General features: G+C 60.9%; 1 protein-coding gene across 6 annotated transcripts in view; it reads right to left on the reverse strand.

Annotated features, from left to right (window-relative positions):
* Positions 1-525: 525 nt before the first annotated feature.
* ADGRB2 (adhesion G protein-coupled receptor B2) overlaps positions 526-19,477 on the reverse strand; it is a 35,871-nt gene continuing 16,919 nt past the window's right edge. Inside the window, exons 3-31 of one of the 6 annotated variants that reach the window (XM_070404603.1) lie at positions 17,752-17,835; positions 17,333-17,497; positions 16,011-16,175; positions 15,230-15,394; positions 14,978-15,145; positions 14,802-14,903; positions 14,544-14,650; positions 13,474-13,668; positions 13,230-13,298; positions 13,044-13,152; positions 12,378-12,708; positions 11,917-12,022; positions 11,685-11,728; positions 11,360-11,486; positions 10,808-10,911; positions 10,607-10,709; positions 9,726-9,876; positions 9,479-9,548; positions 8,981-9,047; positions 8,747-8,832; positions 8,348-8,446; positions 6,219-6,390; positions 5,791-5,886; positions 5,411-5,450; positions 4,173-4,792; positions 1,932-1,967; positions 1,545-1,640; positions 1,390-1,446; positions 526-1,020 (exon numbers count right to left, since the gene is read on the reverse strand). In XM_070404603.1, coding sequence (XP_070260704.1) covers positions 835-1,020; positions 1,390-1,446; positions 1,545-1,640; positions 1,932-1,967; positions 4,173-4,792; positions 5,411-5,450; positions 5,791-5,886; positions 6,219-6,390; positions 8,348-8,446; positions 8,747-8,832; positions 8,981-9,047; positions 9,479-9,548; positions 9,726-9,876; positions 10,607-10,709; positions 10,808-10,911; positions 11,360-11,486; positions 11,685-11,728; positions 11,917-12,022; positions 12,378-12,708; positions 13,044-13,152; positions 13,230-13,298; positions 13,474-13,668; positions 14,544-14,650; positions 14,802-14,903; positions 14,978-15,145; positions 15,230-15,394; positions 16,011-16,175; positions 17,333-17,497; positions 17,752-17,835 — 3,920 coding nt within the window. In that variant the 3' untranslated portion in view covers positions 526-834. Of the gene's footprint in view, positions 1,021-1,389; positions 1,447-1,544; positions 1,644-1,931; positions 1,968-4,172; positions 4,793-5,410; positions 5,451-5,790; positions 5,887-6,218; positions 6,391-8,347; positions 8,447-8,746; positions 8,833-8,980; positions 9,048-9,478; positions 9,549-9,725; positions 9,877-10,606; positions 10,710-10,807; positions 10,912-11,359; positions 11,487-11,684; positions 11,729-11,916; positions 12,023-12,377; positions 12,709-13,043; positions 13,153-13,229; positions 13,299-13,473; positions 13,669-14,543; positions 14,651-14,801; positions 14,904-14,977; positions 15,146-15,229; positions 15,395-16,010; positions 16,176-17,332; positions 17,498-17,751; positions 17,836-19,477 lie in introns of all 6 variants that reach the window. The other 5 variants (XM_070404602.1, XM_070404606.1, XM_070404605.1 and 2 more) reach the window with 5 other exon arrangements.

The raw sequence follows: 19,477 nt of genomic DNA on the forward strand, positions 1-19,477 counted from the left end.
CAAAAATTAATAAAAACCTATCTCTCCCTGCTCTCTCCGCTGATGCCTTTCTCGGTCTCAGCCCACCCGCGCCCAGGTGTCGGGAATAAAATCTCTTTTGATACATTATGGCCTCATGTCATAGGTGCGCCACCCCGGCCCACTCCGGACCTTTCAGTGAGGATTAGTACCATCGCCATTTCACGGATGGGGAAACAGAGGTCACTAAAGTCTGGCCTTTGGGCCCCAGGGAAAGGCAGCCACAACCATCACAGCCACTGGGGAAGGCCAGCTACAAGGGGCCCCACCCACATTCCCAACCTGCTTCCCCAGGGTCCCAACAGGGAAAGGGGTGTGCCCCAGGTCACCCAGGGATTCAAGGGCAAGGACAGGGTCAGAGCCCAGGCGCCCCTCACTCCAAGTCAGGGCTGGACTGACCCATCTCACACTCTGATGAGACCAAGCGAGGTGAACCGAGGAGATAAACAAAGCTGTTGGGATCCCAGGGCTGGGCCCTCCCCTGAGGGAAGCGAACCGCTCAGCAGCAAAATCCACAGAGTGAAGTTTATTCCCAACAAAGTTCCCCTCCCCCCTCCCCAGCCCAGGACAGAGACAGACAGGCTGGGGCCAAGATGGGGCTCCAGTGCCTGAGGGGCCCCTAAGAAACAGGGAAGGGCCCTGGCCCCCCCAGGCGACACCGAGTCTGGCTCCCCCAGACCAGCTGAGTCCACCGAGAGTCCTGCCCAGCCCTCGGGAGAGGGGAGGGGGCGCTGGCTCCCGGGTAGTTCCAAAGTGGAGTGTGAAAATAGAGAGATATATGTATTTTTATCCGCAGAGGGCAGTCTGGCGTGGCACTCACACCTCTGTCTGGAAGTCACCATCCGGTGGTTCTGCGGGCTCCCAGGCCGCTGCCCGGTGCAGGGCCAGCCGTTCTCGGGGCTTGGGGGGCAGTGAGCCCAGCGTCATAGACTTGAAGGTGCTCCAACTCTGATGTCGCCGATGTTGGGACAAGCTAGGACGCTCCCCCGGACTGGGCTTCTCCTGTGGAGGGAGCAGGGGGGGCCCATGGAGATGGAGCGACACCTTCTCACCCGCTGCACAGAAGAACAAACTGAGGAGGCCCAGAGAAAGCCAGTGATGCTAGTGATGCACAAAGTTACGAAGCAACCAGGTGCCAAAATAGGGTTCCAACCCTCATCTGCCTGGCTCCAGAGTTGGGGTCCTGACCCCTGTGCTCTGCCCAACCTCCTCAAGACCCCGGAGGAGCCCCCATCAATGCTCCCTATCCCCGTGCAACCCCAGAACTGTTGCTTATGGTGTGGGTAGGCCCTTGGCGGGGGAGGCTGAGTTTGCCCAGGCAGGGGCGGTGGACAGAGCACACTCACCCCCACCCAGCCCAGGGGGACTTACGCTGGACAGAGTCCGTTCAGTCGCCCCACCCGAGGACACACTCCAGCGCTTCTCCCTCTGTAACGGGGGCCATGGGTCAGGGTCTGACCCCCGGGGCCACTGCACCAGATTGGACCCTGAGCTTCGGGCAGGGCAGCCACAGGAAGAACCCTCACCTTGGCCGTGGACTGGCTGCGGTAGCGGTCGAAGGTGTGGAACTTCTGGTTAAGCTCGTGGTAGAGTTCCGAGTGCCGTTTCCGGGTGTGCATCACCTTCTGGGAGCCACAGGGTGTCAGAGGCGGTGCCCCCCTGGGGCAGCACCGTGAGCCAGCCCCGCACTCAGGGCACTCGGCACCCTGGGCCCCCACTTCCCTGCCTGTTGCTGGCCCCTCTGGGACAAGGCCCAGCTCTCTCTTCACCCAGAGCTACGGCATAGGGCGGGGAGGGGATGTTGGGAGGACCCCACAGGTCAGGCTCTGCAGTGGGGCTTGGGCTAACTTCAGGAGTGGACCCTCCAGGGACAGCCCCCACCCCCTCACCACACACATACACACAGCACTGACCTCAAAGTCCAGGTCTGAATACCGCAGCTTCTTCCTCTGGAAGGAGCAGCAAGGAGGCCGTGAAGGAGAAGAAAGTTTATTACCACACGCAGGGGCTGCCCACTGCCTGGGCCTAGGAGCTCAGAATCCTTAAAAGGCAGCCCCTGGGGTTGTGGGGAGAGGGGCCGAGGAGATGAGGAGCTGAGGCACTACCCTGCTACAGGGCTGCAGCTCTGCCCCCAGGCCACCCTGCAATGCACACATGCAGGCAGACGCTCACAGGAGGCACACACTGGCACACTCGCAGACACGCAACCGCACATGGGGCCAATGTCCCAGTACAGACTCCAAGGGGGCAGGGACACGATCCCCACACGGGGCCACAGAGCAGACGCTCCTGCCTCCGTGCCCTGGATTCTACCCCTCTGCCCATCTTGCCCCTTTCTCGTTGCCAGCCCCGGGCTCCCCTCCCCTCAGAACCCTCCATTTGTCCAGCAAACACAGGGCGAGGGTTTTTAGTCCTTTTAACCCTGCATTGTCCCTTTTTCTCAAAAACCAGGCCCCGCCTCCCTGGCCTCCCCACCTCATTTGCCCAAGACCTACCGCCAAGGCCCTAACAACCCTCTCAGTGTCCAGTGCCACCCAAGGAGGAGGCCTTCGAGTCTTAGAATGTTGGCACAGAGCACTCACGAAACCAAGGCCAACTTTCCCCGGTTACATTGGGAAAACTGAGGTCCGGAGAGGAGAAGGGACTTGCCCCAAGGCCCTCAAAGACGCCGCTAAAACACCATCTAGCTCTCCCAAGTCCCAGGCCCGCAGACATGTCCCCCACCACTGGCCTTCAGGGCACCACTCCTCTGGCTGCCTGCTTTCCTCCACCGGCTTCCCCAGCACTAGGCCCTGCACATCTGCCCTGGACCTCCTCCTGCCCTTCACCACGCACGTGTTCTCCCTGCTCCCAGCCACGCCTCTATTTCTGGAGGCAGCACACCTCTCCCTTCCCAATGCCCACAGCTGTGCCCAACGGAATGAATTCGGAACCCCCCCCACCGCAAATCCACTCCTCCACTCTGCCCCCCTGAAGTTACGCACACCAGAACTTGGGATGCCATCCTTGACCCCTAAAGATGCTGCCACATTTATTGCCGCCTCCCACACAAGGAGCCCAATGCTGGCCCCTCCTGTGTGGTCCAACCATAGGCAGGTGTCCACAGACGGAAACCATGATGCTGAGCTCACCCCCATGCCCAATGCCGGTATTGGGCTTTGTCTTTGTTACGCCTTCCTGTTTTGCCATCTGTAACAGGAGCAGGCACCAAATGTTCAAGAAACATTTTGGGAAAAAAATCTAAACTTGTGAAGCTCCTCGATGCTAACTTAACTTCCTTCGTGCGGAGGATGGGGAGCAGGATTCTGAGGCCGAGCATGAGCACCCAACCGTGTCTGAGCCCTGACTCCTGCCCCCTTCCTTACCCACAGCCCCCTCATCCCTCCAACTAGAGTTCTAGAATGTTCCAGAGTTCTATATCACTACCGTCTGCCTGTTCCCAGTGACTCTGTGCAGGGAGCAGGTCTAAGGAGGCCAGAGGGAAAGTGGGGCATCCACAGAAACCACACAGGTGGGCAGAGAGCGGGGCTTACATTTTCTCAGAAAGGGGAGGATCAATTGCCACAGGCCGATAGGCTCTGCTGAGGCTGATTTCAGGGATGATGATCGCAGCGGTCCCCAATCGTCTAGCACTTTCTACCCGCCCCACAGAGATAAATGTTTTATATCACTCAGTCCTCGCAACAACTCCATCCACAAAGAAGCTGCTCTGTTATCTCCACTTTACAAATGAGGAAACTGAGGCTCAGAGATATGAATGCTAAGCGAGATCTACTGAGGCTCAGAGGGAGATTTTGCTCAAGATCTCACTGCTGACCAGAGCACTCTGATCTGAACCCAGATCTGTGTGACCAGGAGGCCCAGGCTCTCAGGCCTGAGCCACAGGCCCCTTAAAGGAAGACCCATTCTAACCGTTCACCCCCAAGCAGGCACTAAAGCAAGTGAGAATGCCTCGAACAGGGCACCCTCAGAGCGTGAAGTCCAAGCCCGCTTGAGGAGTTCAGAGGAGCCAGGATTCCCATGGATTTGCCGTGGGCACTAACAGAGGAAGAGATGCTGCTCTGGGGCGGTTGCTGGCTGTCCCTTCCCGCTGCTGCCTGGGACTTAGTCTCAGGCACCTGGTGGCAGGCCTCCCAGGCCCTATAGCCCCTCACCTCCAAGGAACCCAGCTTCATGGTGGAGCCGGGCACAGTGCGGGGCATGGTCCGGCTGCGCTCTCCTGGCTCGGGCACTTGGCGGGCGCTGGGCGTCGGTGGTGGCGGTTGGAAGGTCATCCCGTAGGGGTTCTGTAGAGACCCATAGGCAGGGCCCAGCCCCAGGCCCGAGTGGTCCACGGATAAGAAGCTGGGGTAGCCTTCGGTATGGGCCAACGCCTTGGCAGAGCGTCGGGGGGTGCCCTCGGGCCGGGTCCTTGGGGGATCCTCACCCCCTCCACCCCCACCGCCAGGCTGCAGGCTCAGAGTCCTTCGGGGCAGCACCATGTAGTCCCCCTCGGAGCCTGGCTCGCCCGGCCGGAGCCACGTGAGGTCCAGCTGCCGCAGGCTGCCCTCCCCACACATGTACACGGGGTTGGGCTCCTGGGGGGGCGGCGGCTCCCCCAGCCCCGGCGAGGCTGCCATGGGCATCAGGATGTTCCCGGGCAGCGTGGAGAAGCTGAGGCCACCCTCCGGACCCACAAGGCAGGACTTGGGCTCCTCGTCCTCATCCAGGGACAGGCGGGACAGGGTGCCCGTGATGGTGGACGGGTTGCAAGTGTTCACCTCCTTGAACAGAACTGGGGGCAGGAGTGGGAGGGAGGTGAGTTCTGGGGAGGAGGAATCCCAAGATGCCCCTGCCCAGACTGGTCAGGTACCAAGCCCCCGAGCTCAGATAGAGAAGGAAACTGGTGAGATGGCCAGATGATTGATACTCTCTCCCACACCAGAGGAATTAAGAAAACTACAGGCCCACAGACCCACAGCAAGGCAGCGCAAGGAACAAAGCCAAGGCCCAACTCCTACAGGTCAGCTCCTGACCTCTGACCCCACAGCCCTGAGGCTGTCACAGGGCCTTGCTCCTCCCCCTCCCTGGGCAGCTCCTCTCCAGGAGACAGAACTGGAAAGGGAACCTGGTAAGAAGGCTGGACATAATACTACACTGTAACAGCTACTATGTGCCAAGCACCCTGGGCACTTGATGTCGCCTAACCCATTTAAGGCTCAGAGAGGAAAACTGTCTGCCCAAAGTTACACAGTAGGTGTGTTCACAGCCTTGAATCCACTAAGGGCTGCCTGGCTCTAAAGCTAAACTCTACAGTCAGACCCCTATCGGGGCCTCCCACAGTGGGGCTGGGGGCCCTACCTTCTCTGGCCTTCCCCGGGGATCATGCTCAGCTCTGTGCCAGCAGACTCACCTGTCTGACAAGCCAGATCCACATCCTTTTCAAAGTCTGACTATAGGCAGAGAGGGACAGAGCAGGTGGGCAGAGAGAGAATCAATGTATCAGGGTGGGGGGGGCTCATTCCCCTCCCTACCCACCCAGAGGTGCTACCCAGGGCACACCCAACAGAGCCCCCGGGACCCCAGACATGTCCACTCCAACCCCACTTGACAGGTTTAAAAATTGAACGAGAGAAAGACTTGCCCATTGCCACCCAGTGGTCAGTGGCTGAGTCTGAACCAAACCTGGCCTCTGTCCCCTCCCTGCCATGGATGGAGAAGGTGAGGGGCCTGGAGCAGGGAAATGGGGGTGGGGCGTGCTCAGAACCCACCCTGCCAGGCCTCGTCACTCACCAGGATCTGCAGCTGCCCGTTCTTACATGAGTCAGGGGAGTCCTCGCTCTCATCGGCCCGGCACACGCCCATCTGGCACTTCACCACGTCCTGGACCTGGGGGCAGTGGGTGCCTGCTGGCCTGAGGCCGCCACAGGGCCCCTGGCCACAGCTGGCTATGCCTCCCACCCAGCCACCCAGGCACCCAGGCACCCAGCCACCCAGGCGGTTTGGAAGGACAGAAGCACATCCAGCCTAGGGGAAGGCTGAGGGGAGCAGGAGGCCAGGAGGCCAGGGGCAAGGCTGCCCTGGGCTCTCAGCTTCCACACCCAGGGTTGCCCAGCCGGAGGCCTGGCCGGGGCCTCCATCCTGTCTGTGTGCACATGGGGAGAAGCGGGCGCACTGGCCTGGCGAGGAGGGTGCGAAAGGGCAGGAGGGGCCCAGCCCACCTCTCGGCGCAGGAAGCAGTGCACGGCCGTGATGACGAAGCCCTGCGCAGAGTTGAAGACAGCAAAGAGGGCCTGGAAGAGCACGGAGCGGCGGTCTGTCATGGCCAGGACGGCGGACATCCAGGTGAGCGCCAGCAGGGGTAGCACCACGCAGGAGCTCCAGAGTGAGGCCCTGAGGACACAGCAGAGGGTCCGTCAGGGTGACACCAGGAAACGGTGAGCTGCGCCAGGCCTGCACTGAGCCCGGGGCCCTGGAGCTGCGCAGGATGGACAGGGCCCCACACGCCAAGGCCTCAGTAATGTCCCAAAGCAGAGACGGGCTGAGGAGCTGGGGCCGGAGGAACAGAACAGAGACAGAAAGGAAGAGCTATGGGGCCAGAGCAGGGACCCGGAGACGTGGGAGGGGCAGACACACAGACACGATGGGACTGAGCCACAGCCAGAGGCAGCATCAGGGGACAGAGACAGAGAAGGTGGAACTGGACGGGGGGAGAGGAGGAGATGGGAGACATTGCTGTGACTTTCAGCTCCAATATGTACAAAATCACAGCCTGGGCCACCTCCCCAGAGATTCTGGGAGAGGAAGACGAGGACAGGGACAGAGAGAGATGGCAGACACCGTGAGAGACTGAGGCAGGGTGAGACACACAGTCAGAAAGATTAAACAGGCAAAGCCACAGAGGGTGTCACAGAGCACAAATCTTTGGGGAGAAGATGGGGGCCAGGGCCGGTGCAACAAGAGGCTCCCCTCCCTTTCAGTTTCCCAAGGAGGGGGCCCCAGGCCCCCAGTGCCTGCTCAGAGGCCTGGGGATAAAAGCTGGGATCAGGGCCAAACCCACACATCCCTCGCCTCCTTGACCGGGAGGGCAGAGGGGAAAAAAGGCAGATGGGCCCTGCATCCAGCCACCAGTGCCAACCGCCCTCCTGGGTGCAGGAGGGCAGTGTTGCCCTACTGGGCCAGGTGCCATACCCAGCCCCCTCTGCCTCATGAACACCCCAGGTGGGAGAGTCAGGCAAGGGGGGGACACAGCTTTGGTCAAGGCAGAAAGAGGGGCAGGGGGCCAAGATCTGTCCTTCGAAGAGCAGTGGGGAGCTGCTCAGCCTGGCGTGGGGGCAGGCGCCGTGGTCTCCACAGCCCCCGAGGGCAGAGCCAAGACCAAGAGAGGCCTAATCACAGTCATAAGAGCTGCCATTGATTAGCCACCTATTCTCTGCCAGGCCCTACACGGAACACTTTACATACATTAGTTCACACTGTGATCAAAACAACTCCAATAAATAGCCATGGGGATTATTATCCCAATTTACAGATGAAGAAACTGGAGTGTGCCCAGCTGGGCAGAGAGACCAAGCTGGGATGCAAACCCAGTTTGGCTGCCTCCAAAGCCCAGGCTTCTAACTGCTAGTTCTGACAGCCGGGGTCAGAGAGGCAGCTGGCAGCCCAAGTGACAGCGAGCTTCCTACTCCACGGAGCTTCCCAGAAATGGTGCCAGCCGCCTCCAGAGGCAGTGAGCTCCTGACCCTGGAAATGTGCGAGATAAAGCTGGACCCCGCCGGTCAGGGAGGACGAGATGGGTTCCTGGCCCTGGGCGGGAGGTTGGCCCTGAGGCCCTTGTGGATTTGTGCATGGTTGACATTTTAAGATTCTCAGCTACCAGGGGCAGGGGTATCTCAATGACAGAATTCTCTACCTCCAAGATTGTCTATCTCCCAACTGGTTGAGATTCAATACCTCTAAAATTCTAACTTTCAGATTCCATGACAGACGATAAGGTTCTGATTCACATTCTAACATTCTTAGCTTCCGACTGTCTTATTCTAAGACTCTATCATTCTAATTCTAAGGTTCTATGGCCTCAAAAGTTCTAAGGACTATGAGCTTCTGCAGGTGGAGGTGTAAGGGGGTCTCCAGCTGGGCCTGCATGAAACCTAAGCTGGCAGTAAGCACAGGGGTGGGAGCAAAGGGTAGGCACAGGAACCCAGCATTTTCCAGGAAGCACAGACATTCACTCCCGATACCCTCTGCCATCTGGACACCAAGCTTTCCAGGGCACTGGGCTGATATCCCTCCTCCCCCCACCAAGGTCACTGCCCACCCACCTCCCCGCCCCCCGTGGGGCACAACTAACATGGCGTTCCTGGCCGAGGCTGAGCTGAGCAGGGGGCTGGGGACCACTCCACACGCTGAGCAGGGGAGGAGCAGGCTGGCCCAGGGGCACCGCTCCAACCTCGGGGGCAGCACAGACACGGGAGAAGGGGGGAAACACATGGGAAGTGGGAGGAGAGGGGCAGCGTGAGCCCCAGAGCAGGGTGGGAGGGGAGGGCAGGTGAGAGAGAGAGAGGTGGGTTAGGGTGGGCGAGGGGCTGCAGCTGAGCACTCCGAGCGCCCACCTGGCCTGCACCCTTGACGCGCCAAGGTTAGGGAGCCCCGGTCAGTCGCATGGTCAAGCCCTGACTCCAAGAGTGGCCAGAGCCCTCCCTCCCTATCCCACTGCCCACAAGGCCGGGTCACAGAGACGCCCCCTTACCCGGCCCTCTGCTTCTTGGACTTGTCTGAGATGCCATCTCGAGCCATGAGCTTGTTGAAGACGATGATTCCGATGAGCATGTTCACCTGGGGGCCCCGTGGAGTGGGGTGAGGGAGACAGGATCACCAGGTGCCCTCCTGGCAGGGAAAGCCCCAGGTGGGAGCTGGAGTGCAAAGAGGAGTCGACCCCCGGGGCCACCCCCCTCCCCTCCCGGGACACTGAAGGGGCACATACCAGGACAATGACGGCTGCAGGGCCCACAAAGGCATAGAGCAGGCCACCCTCGAGGGAGAGCCAGCAGCTGGGGGTCGGGGGGAGGAGAGAGTATCAGTCACCTGAGCAGGCTCCTCCCCACCCTCAAATGCCATCCCTCAGAGCCTGCTGAGCTGCCAGGCCCACATCAGCAATGAGGCCGAGCCCCAGACAGCGTCAGAGGAGCCACTGGCTCTTGCCAAGCCTAAGTTTCCCCTCTAACAAAAGTGAAGACCATCAAGCCCAGCCCCCTGGGGATCAAACAAGGCAGACCCCTGAACTAGATAGTTCTTAGAGATTAGCCAATCCCAGCACATCCGTTTACAACCAGGGAAACTGAGGCTCTGAGATGGGGAAGGATTTGCCCAAAGCCCCACAGCAGGTGTGGGCCAGAGGTATAGCCTGAAAAGGCCGGAGGCCCAGTCTGGGGCCCTAACAGGTTCAATAACGCCCACTGCCCACGATGGGAGGCCCACGTACTAGCTGGATGTACCGTATCCTTTGGTGCGGGTAAAGCCGACAGACACGGCCACCACCAGGGCAGGCAGACCTGGGGGAGAAGAGGAGCCAGATTGAGCCGGCTAGTCCTCAGGGACCTCTCGTGCTCCCAGACCCCAGACCAGGTGCCTCTTGTGCCCACAGAAAGGGGCCGTGGCCGAAGCCGAACCTATCTTGCCGCCCCTGCCCCCAACGCCCATCGGCAGAGTCCAGCACGGGCCCTGCTCACCCCAGCCCAGGCAGAGAAAGCGCTTGCGAACAAGGCGGGTACGCATCCGTCCAATGACGGCCAAGTAGGACTGCCAAGCCTCAGTGAGCACCCAGCAAAAGGAGGAGAGGAAGAAGAAGTGCAGGAAGGCGGCTGTCATAGTGCACACACCCTACAAGGAGAGGAAAAGGAGGGAGTGGCCCTGAGCAGCAGCCAGGGTGGGAGGCGCCAGGCTTCCCACGCCCCGCGCTGGGCTGCCATAGCTGCCCACCCGAGCTCCGCCCCCCACAGAGCCCTGCCAGGCACCCCCGTCTTCCTGCACCCACACACAGCACGACACAGGCCTGGTGACATGCACACAGCATTCAGCATCTGAGAGGTGGTCGGGCAGGCTGCCCACACACAGATGGGGCTGGCAGGGAGGGGGACAGACAGGAGCACCTGCCCCGTCACGGCCGGGCGGGCCCCACACCTGGCACGCACAGTGCTGGCCCTGTGCAGAGAAGGCTGAGGGGGGCATAAGGGACAGCCAGCCCAGGTCATCCACAGGCAGATGGCACAAAAGGCCTTGCTGAGGCTCTTCCATGTCCAGAGACAAGAGAAGGCTCAGGCTCCACAAATGCCACCCGCCCACACATGTGCACACAGGCGCCTGACTCACGTAGACATTCACAGATGTACACAGACATCACTCGAGTACACACCCCCCTCCTCTCCAACGCCGGCACGTATGCTCACACACAATTTCCCACACCCTCACCCAACACGCAGCTGGAGTGTATAACAACATCCATCACTGCGGTGCATACACACAAACGCACGCGCCATCACCTGCAAACACTCCCTACCCTCGCCCCCTTCATCCCGCGCGCACTCCCTGATACCCCTGAGCCTGCACCTGCCTTGCTCAGCACCCGCGACTGGCCCACCAGGATCAGGATGTTAGACGCCAGGATGGACAGGCAGAAATTGAGCAAGATGATAGAGCGTTCAGATTTTATAAACCTGAGGGGACAGCAGGCAGAGACAGAGGAGCTGGCTGTCCCAGCCCAGCCTGGGATGACTGGTCACCTCCCACGCCATCTTCCCAGCATCCCACCTACCTCCAGAAGGCAGCGTAGATGGCAAGCAGGGTGAGCAGCGCCATGCAGGACACAGCACAGCCAATCACCAGGGGGACCGAGGGGGAGCCCGCCAGCTCCAGGGTCTGGGGAAGATGATCAGAGGTTCAGATGGGTCACCGGCAGTGGCAGGGCTGCCCTCCACCTCCCCACTCCCTGTCTGGTAGAGACTGGCTCCTGTGCCGTTGTCACAGCCACACACAGAAGGGGACTCACCATTGTCCTCACAGGTACACAGAGCAGACCCAGTCACATACGTGGAGGCATGTTTATGCTCAGTCACCCACACTCTTGCGCATTCAACCAGATACGCACATGTGTGTAACACTCACAAATGCCCACCGCCACACATCCCCAGGCACATCTCATCACTGTGAGCACCATCCCAAGGGCACAGACTTCCATGGGCAGTCCCAGAAGTACAGCTGCTCAGACACACATGGGGGGTCACCAGGTCCCTTTCGACACTGTCACAGGTGGCCACTGGCAGCCCAGGCGCCTCCTCCCGGCCCAGCCCAGGCACCCCCGACTCACCAGGTCCTTGGGCGGCTGGGCCAGCACGGCAAAGGTGGACAGGTGCTGGCACTGGCAGCGGGTGTGGGCTGCCTGGGTCTCCAGGGTCTGGCAGCTCTCGGTGTCCCAGTCCCCTGAGCTGGCATCTCTTAGGTGGGGGGAGAGGTGGAATGAGCCCCAGCCCAGCTTCATGGCCCCACCCCCAGCACTGGCCTCTGCCCAAAGAGGTGACTCCAGGGCAAGGCCACATCCGAGAGGCAGGCCGTGGAGAGCCCTTCACCCCTTAGGCCAAGGATGGCACCAAGGAGCCCTCTGGCCTTCCACACAGAGCCCCTGCCCAACTCACGCTCTGGAGTAATCCCAGCTGGCGCAGTGGGGATCTGTGGTGCCCTGGGGAGCAGAAGACATGAGTGCAGGGTGGGCCGGGGGGCTCACCACCCTGACCACCACCCGCCCTGCCACGCCAGCCCCACAGGCCAGAGGGTCAGCCTGCCATTGTGCACACCAGCTCCCCATCAGACGGGCCTTTGGCCGCCCACCTTGGGGTCTTCCCAGGGTCCTGCCGAGCCCCCACTCACATTAATGATGTAGGAGAGCTCCACTGTGATGAGGGGCTCAGCTGGGGGCTGTGTAGGGGGCCGTACAGTCACTGTCATCACCCGGGATGTGACGGCCAGTGGGGGCCTGGGGACAGGTTCTGAGGTCAGCTCCTGCCAGCGGGTGCCCAGGCCCAGTCAGGAACCCCGAAGGTGCTTTGGATAGGGGGAGGGGGCTACCAGGGGTCAAGTCCAGGGAGAGGCCTAGAGCTCAGGGGGGCCCAGGATTTTGGGTCCAACACCCCCTGAACCGCAGGGAAGCCTCTGGGAGCCTCGTAGACATCTTTGAGAAGCACCTGTGTGCAGAGCCAGGCGAGGGGGCCCTGAGGCTGCAGGAGGGTGCAGCTGGATCTCTCTGTAGCCGGCACAGGCTCGGCCCGCCTCCTCTCTCCTGGAACTGCCTGGTCCCTCGGGAGCCCCCTCCACCCTTCCCCGGGACTCACCTGGGGGGCGGCAGGATGAGGCCCAGGGTGCGGTAGAGCACAGCACCAATCACAAAGTAGGAGGAGGAATCCTCGGGGTCTGCCGGGAGGAGGCGCTGATGGGAGTAGCCTGGACCAGGGGGCACTGTTCCTGGGCCCCTGCCCCTGGCAGGGCTGCTGGAAGCTGTGGAGGCAGCTGGCTTCCCTGGGGAGGAGAGGCTGAGCACCTCCTTGGGCAGGAAGAGGCGGTCCTCCGAGTGCCGCACCCAGTCCTTCATGCCCCTGCGGCCCCGCATGGGGAATGTGATGTCGCTGGACACTGCCGAGACGGGCTCTCGCTGAATGCTGATCACTGCAGGGGGACGGGGCGGGGGACAGCAGAGACAGACAGACACATAGAGGACAGACACAAAGGAGAGAGACATGTGGGGGACACACACCAGGAAAGCAGATGCAGACACCAAGATCGGTACCAACCCAGAGGTGCAGAGACCCACACACAGGGAAACACAACACAGAGACGAAGGAGGGGAAGGGATATGGAGAGAAAGATACAAAGAAGGAGTTAAATACGGAAAAGACAGGGCCCCAAGAGAGGGAGGGACAGGAGCAGCCTCAGAAACCATCCCCCCTCCATGGGGGCCTGGGTTCCACAGCCAGCACCCTCCCCCGACCAGCCTCCTGTACCCAAGTTGTCCGTGACAATCAAGGAGCTCTGAAAGGCCTTGAGCGCATCGCCCACCAGGTGAATGAAGTCCTCCACCACCCGGAGCAGGTGCACAGAGCCAGGGGACACCTGGGGACAGGAGGTAGGTAAGGGTCCAAGACGGAGGTGAGCCATGGGGCAGGAAACCTAGAAGCCTAGCCCCTCACCTGCTGAGCATCATCCCACTTGTCCTTGTTTTCCGCATCCACCATGAAGCTCACCACCTGGAAGAAGCGCTGGGGGGCGAGCAGTGAGTGTCAGGAAGCCCCAGGGCCAAGTCACATCTCCCAGCCACACTTCCACGCCCCCCCCCCCCGCCCCCCGCAGACTCTGCCATTGGGACCCAGACTCGTTTAGTCCGGCGGTCCCGCTCCCTCAGTCCCCCTTCCCTCCGGCCAGGCAGGGGGGTACCTGCACGTCATCAGCTGAGGGCACGTAGGTGGCCCTCTTGAAGGTGTCAGTGACGTTCCTCAGAATGTCCACCGAGAAGAGCAGGTCTCCGCTGTAGTAGGTGCGCCGGGCCAGCAGCTCCTGCAGGCTGCGCACCACCTGCGACATGCCCTCCCCCGCCAGCATGCGCTGCCCCTTGGCCAGGTGCTCCCGAAGCTGCAGGTGACAGGTGGGCTGCTGGCATCGGAGTGTCGGGAGCTGGGACCACCCCGGGCCCATCCCACTCCAGGCCGCCCACTGTCTGCATTGGGAGGAAAGAGACGTGGGGGGCGGGGGGGGGGGGGCAGAGATGCTCAAAGGAACTCATGGAGAGACAGAGTTGGAGAAAGAGACCCATAGAGAGAATCTCTGAAGATACTTTTAAAAGGCCAAAAGACAAATAGCTAGTGAAGGAAGGTGCTCAGATGTACATACAAAGATGATAAGCGTGATACAGGAATAGGGTATCCCCCATCCCAAAAAGGGTCAGGCGCACTCTGGACTGTAGCTCATTCTATTCATATTCTCTCTCTCTCTCTCTCTCTCTCTCTCTCTCTCTCTGTCTCTCTCTCTCTCTCCTTCTCTCTCTAATACAAGTTCCAAACGCGAGCGCACAACTAATACCAATTATACTCAGACAAGCAAGTACACACAGGCCACATTCACTGACAACATTCTTACCCCAAGACAGGCCCTAAGTTGGGCACTAGGGACACAAAAATGAATTCAACTTTGTCCCTTGGCCATCAAGGAGCTCCCAGTCTAGCAGGACAGCACTCATTACACTTAATGACTGAAGAGCATTCAGTACACTTAATGACTGAAAAGCTGAAGGAACAGAGGTAGGCACCAGGGATAAGGGAACACCCTTGAGTTAGGCCTTGAGATATGAGTAGGAGTTTGCCAGACGAGCAGAGGCAGAGCCAGGCAGAAGTGAGCACAGCGTACATATGCCAAGGCACATGGGCATGTGTGAGAATGAAACTCCCTCCGCCCCCTACCAGCGTCTAGGGTAGATCTCGTGCGGCCCCAGCCCAGCAGGGAACACTCACTGACAGATACAGGTAGCGGTACTCGTGGGAGATGCAGCGGGCAAAGCTGGGCAGCCCCCAGTATGCCACGCCCTGGGCACTGAGGAGACAGCGGCGGCTGGCAGACCCTGCAGGGGACAGGACAGAGGGCTGGGTGTGGGAGCTGAGCTCTCACCCACTTCATTCTGCACCTCAGGATGATCCCAGAAGCTGGAAACCCAGAAGGGCGCAGCAAGAGTGACAGGGGTGGGGGCCTGAGGGGGAGCCCCTGCCCCTCACCTGAGGCATTGGGGGGACACTTGTTGTAGATGATCTCGCCAGCAGCCGCCTTCTTCCACGTCATCAGCATCACATACTCGTCCCTGCACATCTCATGGAAAGCTGTGGGTACAGGGACGGGGCTCAGCCAGGCCCACAGGCGTGTTCCCCAGCCCCCAGGGTCCTGCGAGCAATACCTGGGCACCTCTTCTCACTGCAGGGCTTCACCTCCTCTCCGGTGCCCTCGCAGGGATAGCCCTGCGCACCCGTGGCCTGGCACATGCGGAAGCGACGCTGCCAGCCTGTGTCACACGTCTTGGAGCACAGGCTCCACGAGTTCCATGGCCCCCACTTGCCATCTGTGGCTATAGGAGAGGGGGGGGGGCATTGAACGGCCTCGGGTGCCCCCAGGGCCGGAATGGCCACCTGCCGCCCTTGCAAGCACTCACCGGGACACTCGAGGTTGCCGCACTCACGGGTGTCAGTGAGGGCCCCCGGACATGTGGCCCAGGCTGGACCCGCCACACTGCACTTCCGGCTGCGCTGCTGGGTCCCGTTGGCACAGGACGTGGAGCACGGGCTCCAGGGACCCCATTCTAGCCACTGACCTTCCACTGCATGGGGAGACACAAGCAGGGGTGGCCGTTGAGTGAGGGGTGTGGGCACTGGTGGGGGCCGAGCGCCGCAGGGAGATGGCAGGGCCTGCTAAGCCTTGGTACTAGAGTCAGGCCAAACCCACCAGAGAGGGAGGATGAAGAGGGGGGAGCAGAGGTGAAAGGGGGCTGGAGTGAGCAGGTGGTGCCTGGGCCGGGTACCGCCTGCTTGTCACCAGCTCCAGGGACTCAAGGCACCTCTCCACTCAGCATGAGGCACACATTCTTTTGGCTGGGGAAACGGGTCGCCTTCTGATCGATCTTTCTCTAACTTAGGCCCAGCTTTGTGTCCTTTCACAGCCCAGGAGGCCATGAGCACCAAAGCGCTATGAACAGCAAGGGTAGCCCAGGGCTTGGGGGAAGGGCACTGGCAAGCAGACCCCCTTGGATGGGATCACCATATGCCAATTCCAACTGGGTTGGGCCAGGTCACCTCCCCCGCTGACAGTCTCCCCATGCTTGGTCATGGGGCCCCCAGAGGCAGGGCACGGGATGTGACTGCCTCCTCTGAGCCTCCCGACCCCAACCCCCACCCGGCTGGGCAGCGCCCGCCTGGAAGCCCCTGGGCGCTACTGACCCGGGCAGGCAGCCATACTGCAGAGCTTAGTCTGCAGCTCAGGACCCTCGCAGGCCTTGCCGCCGTGCTGGGGGGGCACGCAGGTCCGCATCCGGCTCCGGGACCCCCGCCCGCAGCTGCGGGAGCACAGGCTCCAGGACCCCCACTCCTCCCACACGCCGTGCACTGCAAGGAAGCACGTGGCTGGGGGCTAGGCTGCACCTTGGCCCCGCCCACTGCCCATCCACCCACCAATCAGGAGCTCCGACAGTTCTGCGACCACTCCTCATTGGCTCTGTCCTGGGCCCCACCCTTTGGGGGGGGCGGGAGGTGTGGATGACAGCAGTTTATAGTCCCAACTCACACAGGACACCCAGACAGGAGCCTAGGATCAGCCCAGAAGGGGAGGAGGGGGTCCTCTCCTGGGAGCACAGGGAAGACCAGGAAAAGACTCAAGATCTACACGTACCCTACCCTACTGTATCCCTCCCCACCCCTCCCCACCCCCAGACCCAGAGCAAGAAGCCAACACAGCAGGCCTGGAGCAGAAGTGCCCCTCTGGCCCCAAGCGCATGGACACACAAATAGACGTGAACCTCTACGTGGACACGGACACAAGAGCTCACTCCAGAACACAGCTTCACCCCAGCCCTTTGCAAGCTCTGCCACACCCCCAGGTAACAAAACCCCCTTCCCAGGTAGCCCTACTTTAATTCCACAGCCAGGAGCTAGCCAGGCCGAGGCACCACGGCACTCCCTCAGGGCGTGAGGAGCAGGACTGCGGCAGTGGCCCCAGCCCAGGCCTCCCCCTCCCCCCAGGCACATGCACACTCTCAGCTCCATGCTGAACTGGGGGAGGCTTCGGGGGCCACAGGAGGCTCCCTGGGGAGCAGGGTGGGGAATCAGAGGAGGGAAGGGATGATCAGGGAAGGTTTCTTTCTTTCTTTCTTTTTTTTAAGGTCATTTGTCTTAGATCATGAATGACAGGCTGAATTTTAATAGTCCTGGTGGGAAGGGTGGGGAGTAGGACAAGAATAAGGAAATACAGGGCAGTGGGAAAGTGCAGGGTGCTGGTGTGGTCAGAGCATAGGGAACACGAAGGGCAAGGAGGGTAAAAAGATAAGCTGATTACCAGGCCCCAGGCATCTGAGGAGTGATGTGCCCAGAACGCAGCCCACGGGTGTGGGCCTTGGTCTGATGCATCTGTGTCCCCAGTGCCCTGGGTGGGGCTGGGCACAGCGTGGGGGACAGTCAGATTTGCTGAATGAAAGGAAGAGTAACCTGCCCAAGTCCCAGGGGGGCCCTCACCCTGCGGGCAGACCGGGCGGGGAGGATGGGCGTACCTGGACAAGTGGCTGAATTGTTGCAGGGCCGGGTCTCCCGCAGAGGCCCGCTGCACAGGGTCCCATAGGGGGAGGACACACAGGAGCGGGTCCGCACCTGCAGACCCTGCCCACACGTCAGGGAACACACGCTCCACGGGGACCACTCCTCAGCCGCTGGGTCACCTACAAGAGAGGGGCAGCGTCGGCGGCAGGGGGCACCTTCCAAGCATCCGGTCTCATAGGAATCCTCCTACCCTGACCCCAAGTGGCAAGCCCTTCAGGAGGCAACCCAGCCCTGCCCACGGGCCTCACGTGGCAGTAAGATGCGACTGAGCTCTGGAACACAGACACAGACGGGCACATGCCAAGCACACATGCCACCAGATGCCACACAGTCGGGCCCCCGCCGCAGAGGAAGGGAGGCGGGCCCGAGTTACCTGTCTGTGCCAGGTATACCCCAGGCTCATCTGCAGACCTTGGCCACTGGGTTTTCACCTTGGGTTCCTCTTCCGGCTCCTCACCTGGAACACGGAGGTGGTGGCAGGGGCTTAGCCAAGGCCAGCTCCGTCCTGCCGGAGTGGCACAGAGAGGGCAGCCTCGCTCGCCCTCAGCCTGAGGGTCTGGAACCAACTGCAGACGATGCTGAGAGAGCATCAAGTCCTGCCCCCTGCCCCACCACCACCATTTTACAGATAAGGAAACTGAGGCTCAGAAGGCCACACAGGACTCGCCCTCAACCTCACAACTTCCTTTTCCTCCTCTTGCCTCAGGCAGACTGGGGAGCATGGAGGGGAGTGGCCACTCCTTAGTGAGCTCTGGGAGACTTCTGTGCCCTGTGCTGGCCACACCCACCTCTAATCCTCCCCTGGGAAGTAGGGACCCCCTCTCCGTTTAGAGATGAGGAAACTGAGGGCTAGAGAGGGGGTGACTTGTCCAAGACCACACAACTTGGTGAGCCGGAAACCCACGCTCTTTCCCCTCACAGGGCTGACTCCAAGGGCTGACAAACACCCCAGCCGGGCAGCTGTGACCACCCCCCGAGCCTGCCCCTGGGGCACGGTTCACGCCAAGCCAGGGCTGGGTCTGGGGCCTGGATGTGGCTCCCCAGGCAGCAGTGGACTGTGACCTGAAGGCCCAGGTCAGAAGGCAGTTCCCCTGAGACTCAAGGGCTTAGGGCAGGTGCCCACATCCAGTTGACCCTCCTTCCCACTGCCCCTTCGGCCAGGAGCAATGCTGCCTCAGCCCCAACCTCTCGGGGCTCTCAGCCTTGGCAGCACCACCAGCGCTGGAGGAGGGGCTGGGAGCTCCCGTTCTCCAAAGCTGGCTCCTCCTGCTCAGACCCGAGAGCTCATCCAGGCCCTGCCCCACAGGCTGGTAGCAGGGATGGGCAGACACGAGTGCAGAGGGCGAAGACCCAGCTCATGTAGAGGCTGCTGGGCAAGTGGGACTGGAACAGCATCTGGGGACTGGGCTCAGCCCACGCTGTCCCCAGACCCGAAGGCACTCCTTTCCCCAAACCCCAGGCCCTCTCCTGTTTCTAAAAGCCTCGCCAGCACACAACAGGCACTGCGTCTAAGGCAGCAGTTCTCAACCTGTGGGTCGCGACCCCTTTGGCGGTCGAACGACCCTTTCACAGGGTTCGCCTAAGACCATCCTGCATATCCGATATTTACATTATGATTCATAACAGTAGCAACATTACAGTTATGAAGTAGAAACGAAAATAATTTTATGGCTGGGTCACAACATGAGGAACTGTATTTAAAGGGCCAGAAGGTTGAGAACCACTGGTTTAAGGGAACCCAAGAGGGCTGTGCTCTTCCTGGCCCCTGGCGCCCAGTCCAGGCTCTGCGTCCGAGAGCAGCTCTTCCTGACGGGCATGAAGAGTGGCCACTCTGAGGAAACTGCTGTCCAGGGGGCCTTCAACTGCCACTCAGCCCAGCTTCTAGTCTCATCAGCGCCAGGCCCTTCGCTCCACTTCAGCCTCCAGTCCTAAGACCGGCTCTGCATCATCCCCAGAACTTCACCATCTCTGCCTCCGGACCCACAAACATCTTTGGAGTCAGGAAAGCCTGGATCCCGACTGGGGCGTGGACACTGCCCAGCTGTGTGACCCGGGGCAAGTGTCGCTGCCTCTCTGACCTCCTTTTGACACAATATGAC

This window comes from Myotis yumanensis, unplaced genomic scaffold (genome assembly GCF_028538775.1).
Source record: "Myotis yumanensis isolate MYYU_CA2020_CCGP unplaced genomic scaffold, mMyoYum1.0.hap1 SCAF_2, whole genome shotgun sequence".
NCBI classification, from domain to species: Eukaryota; Metazoa; Chordata; class Mammalia; order Chiroptera; family Vespertilionidae; genus Myotis; species Myotis yumanensis.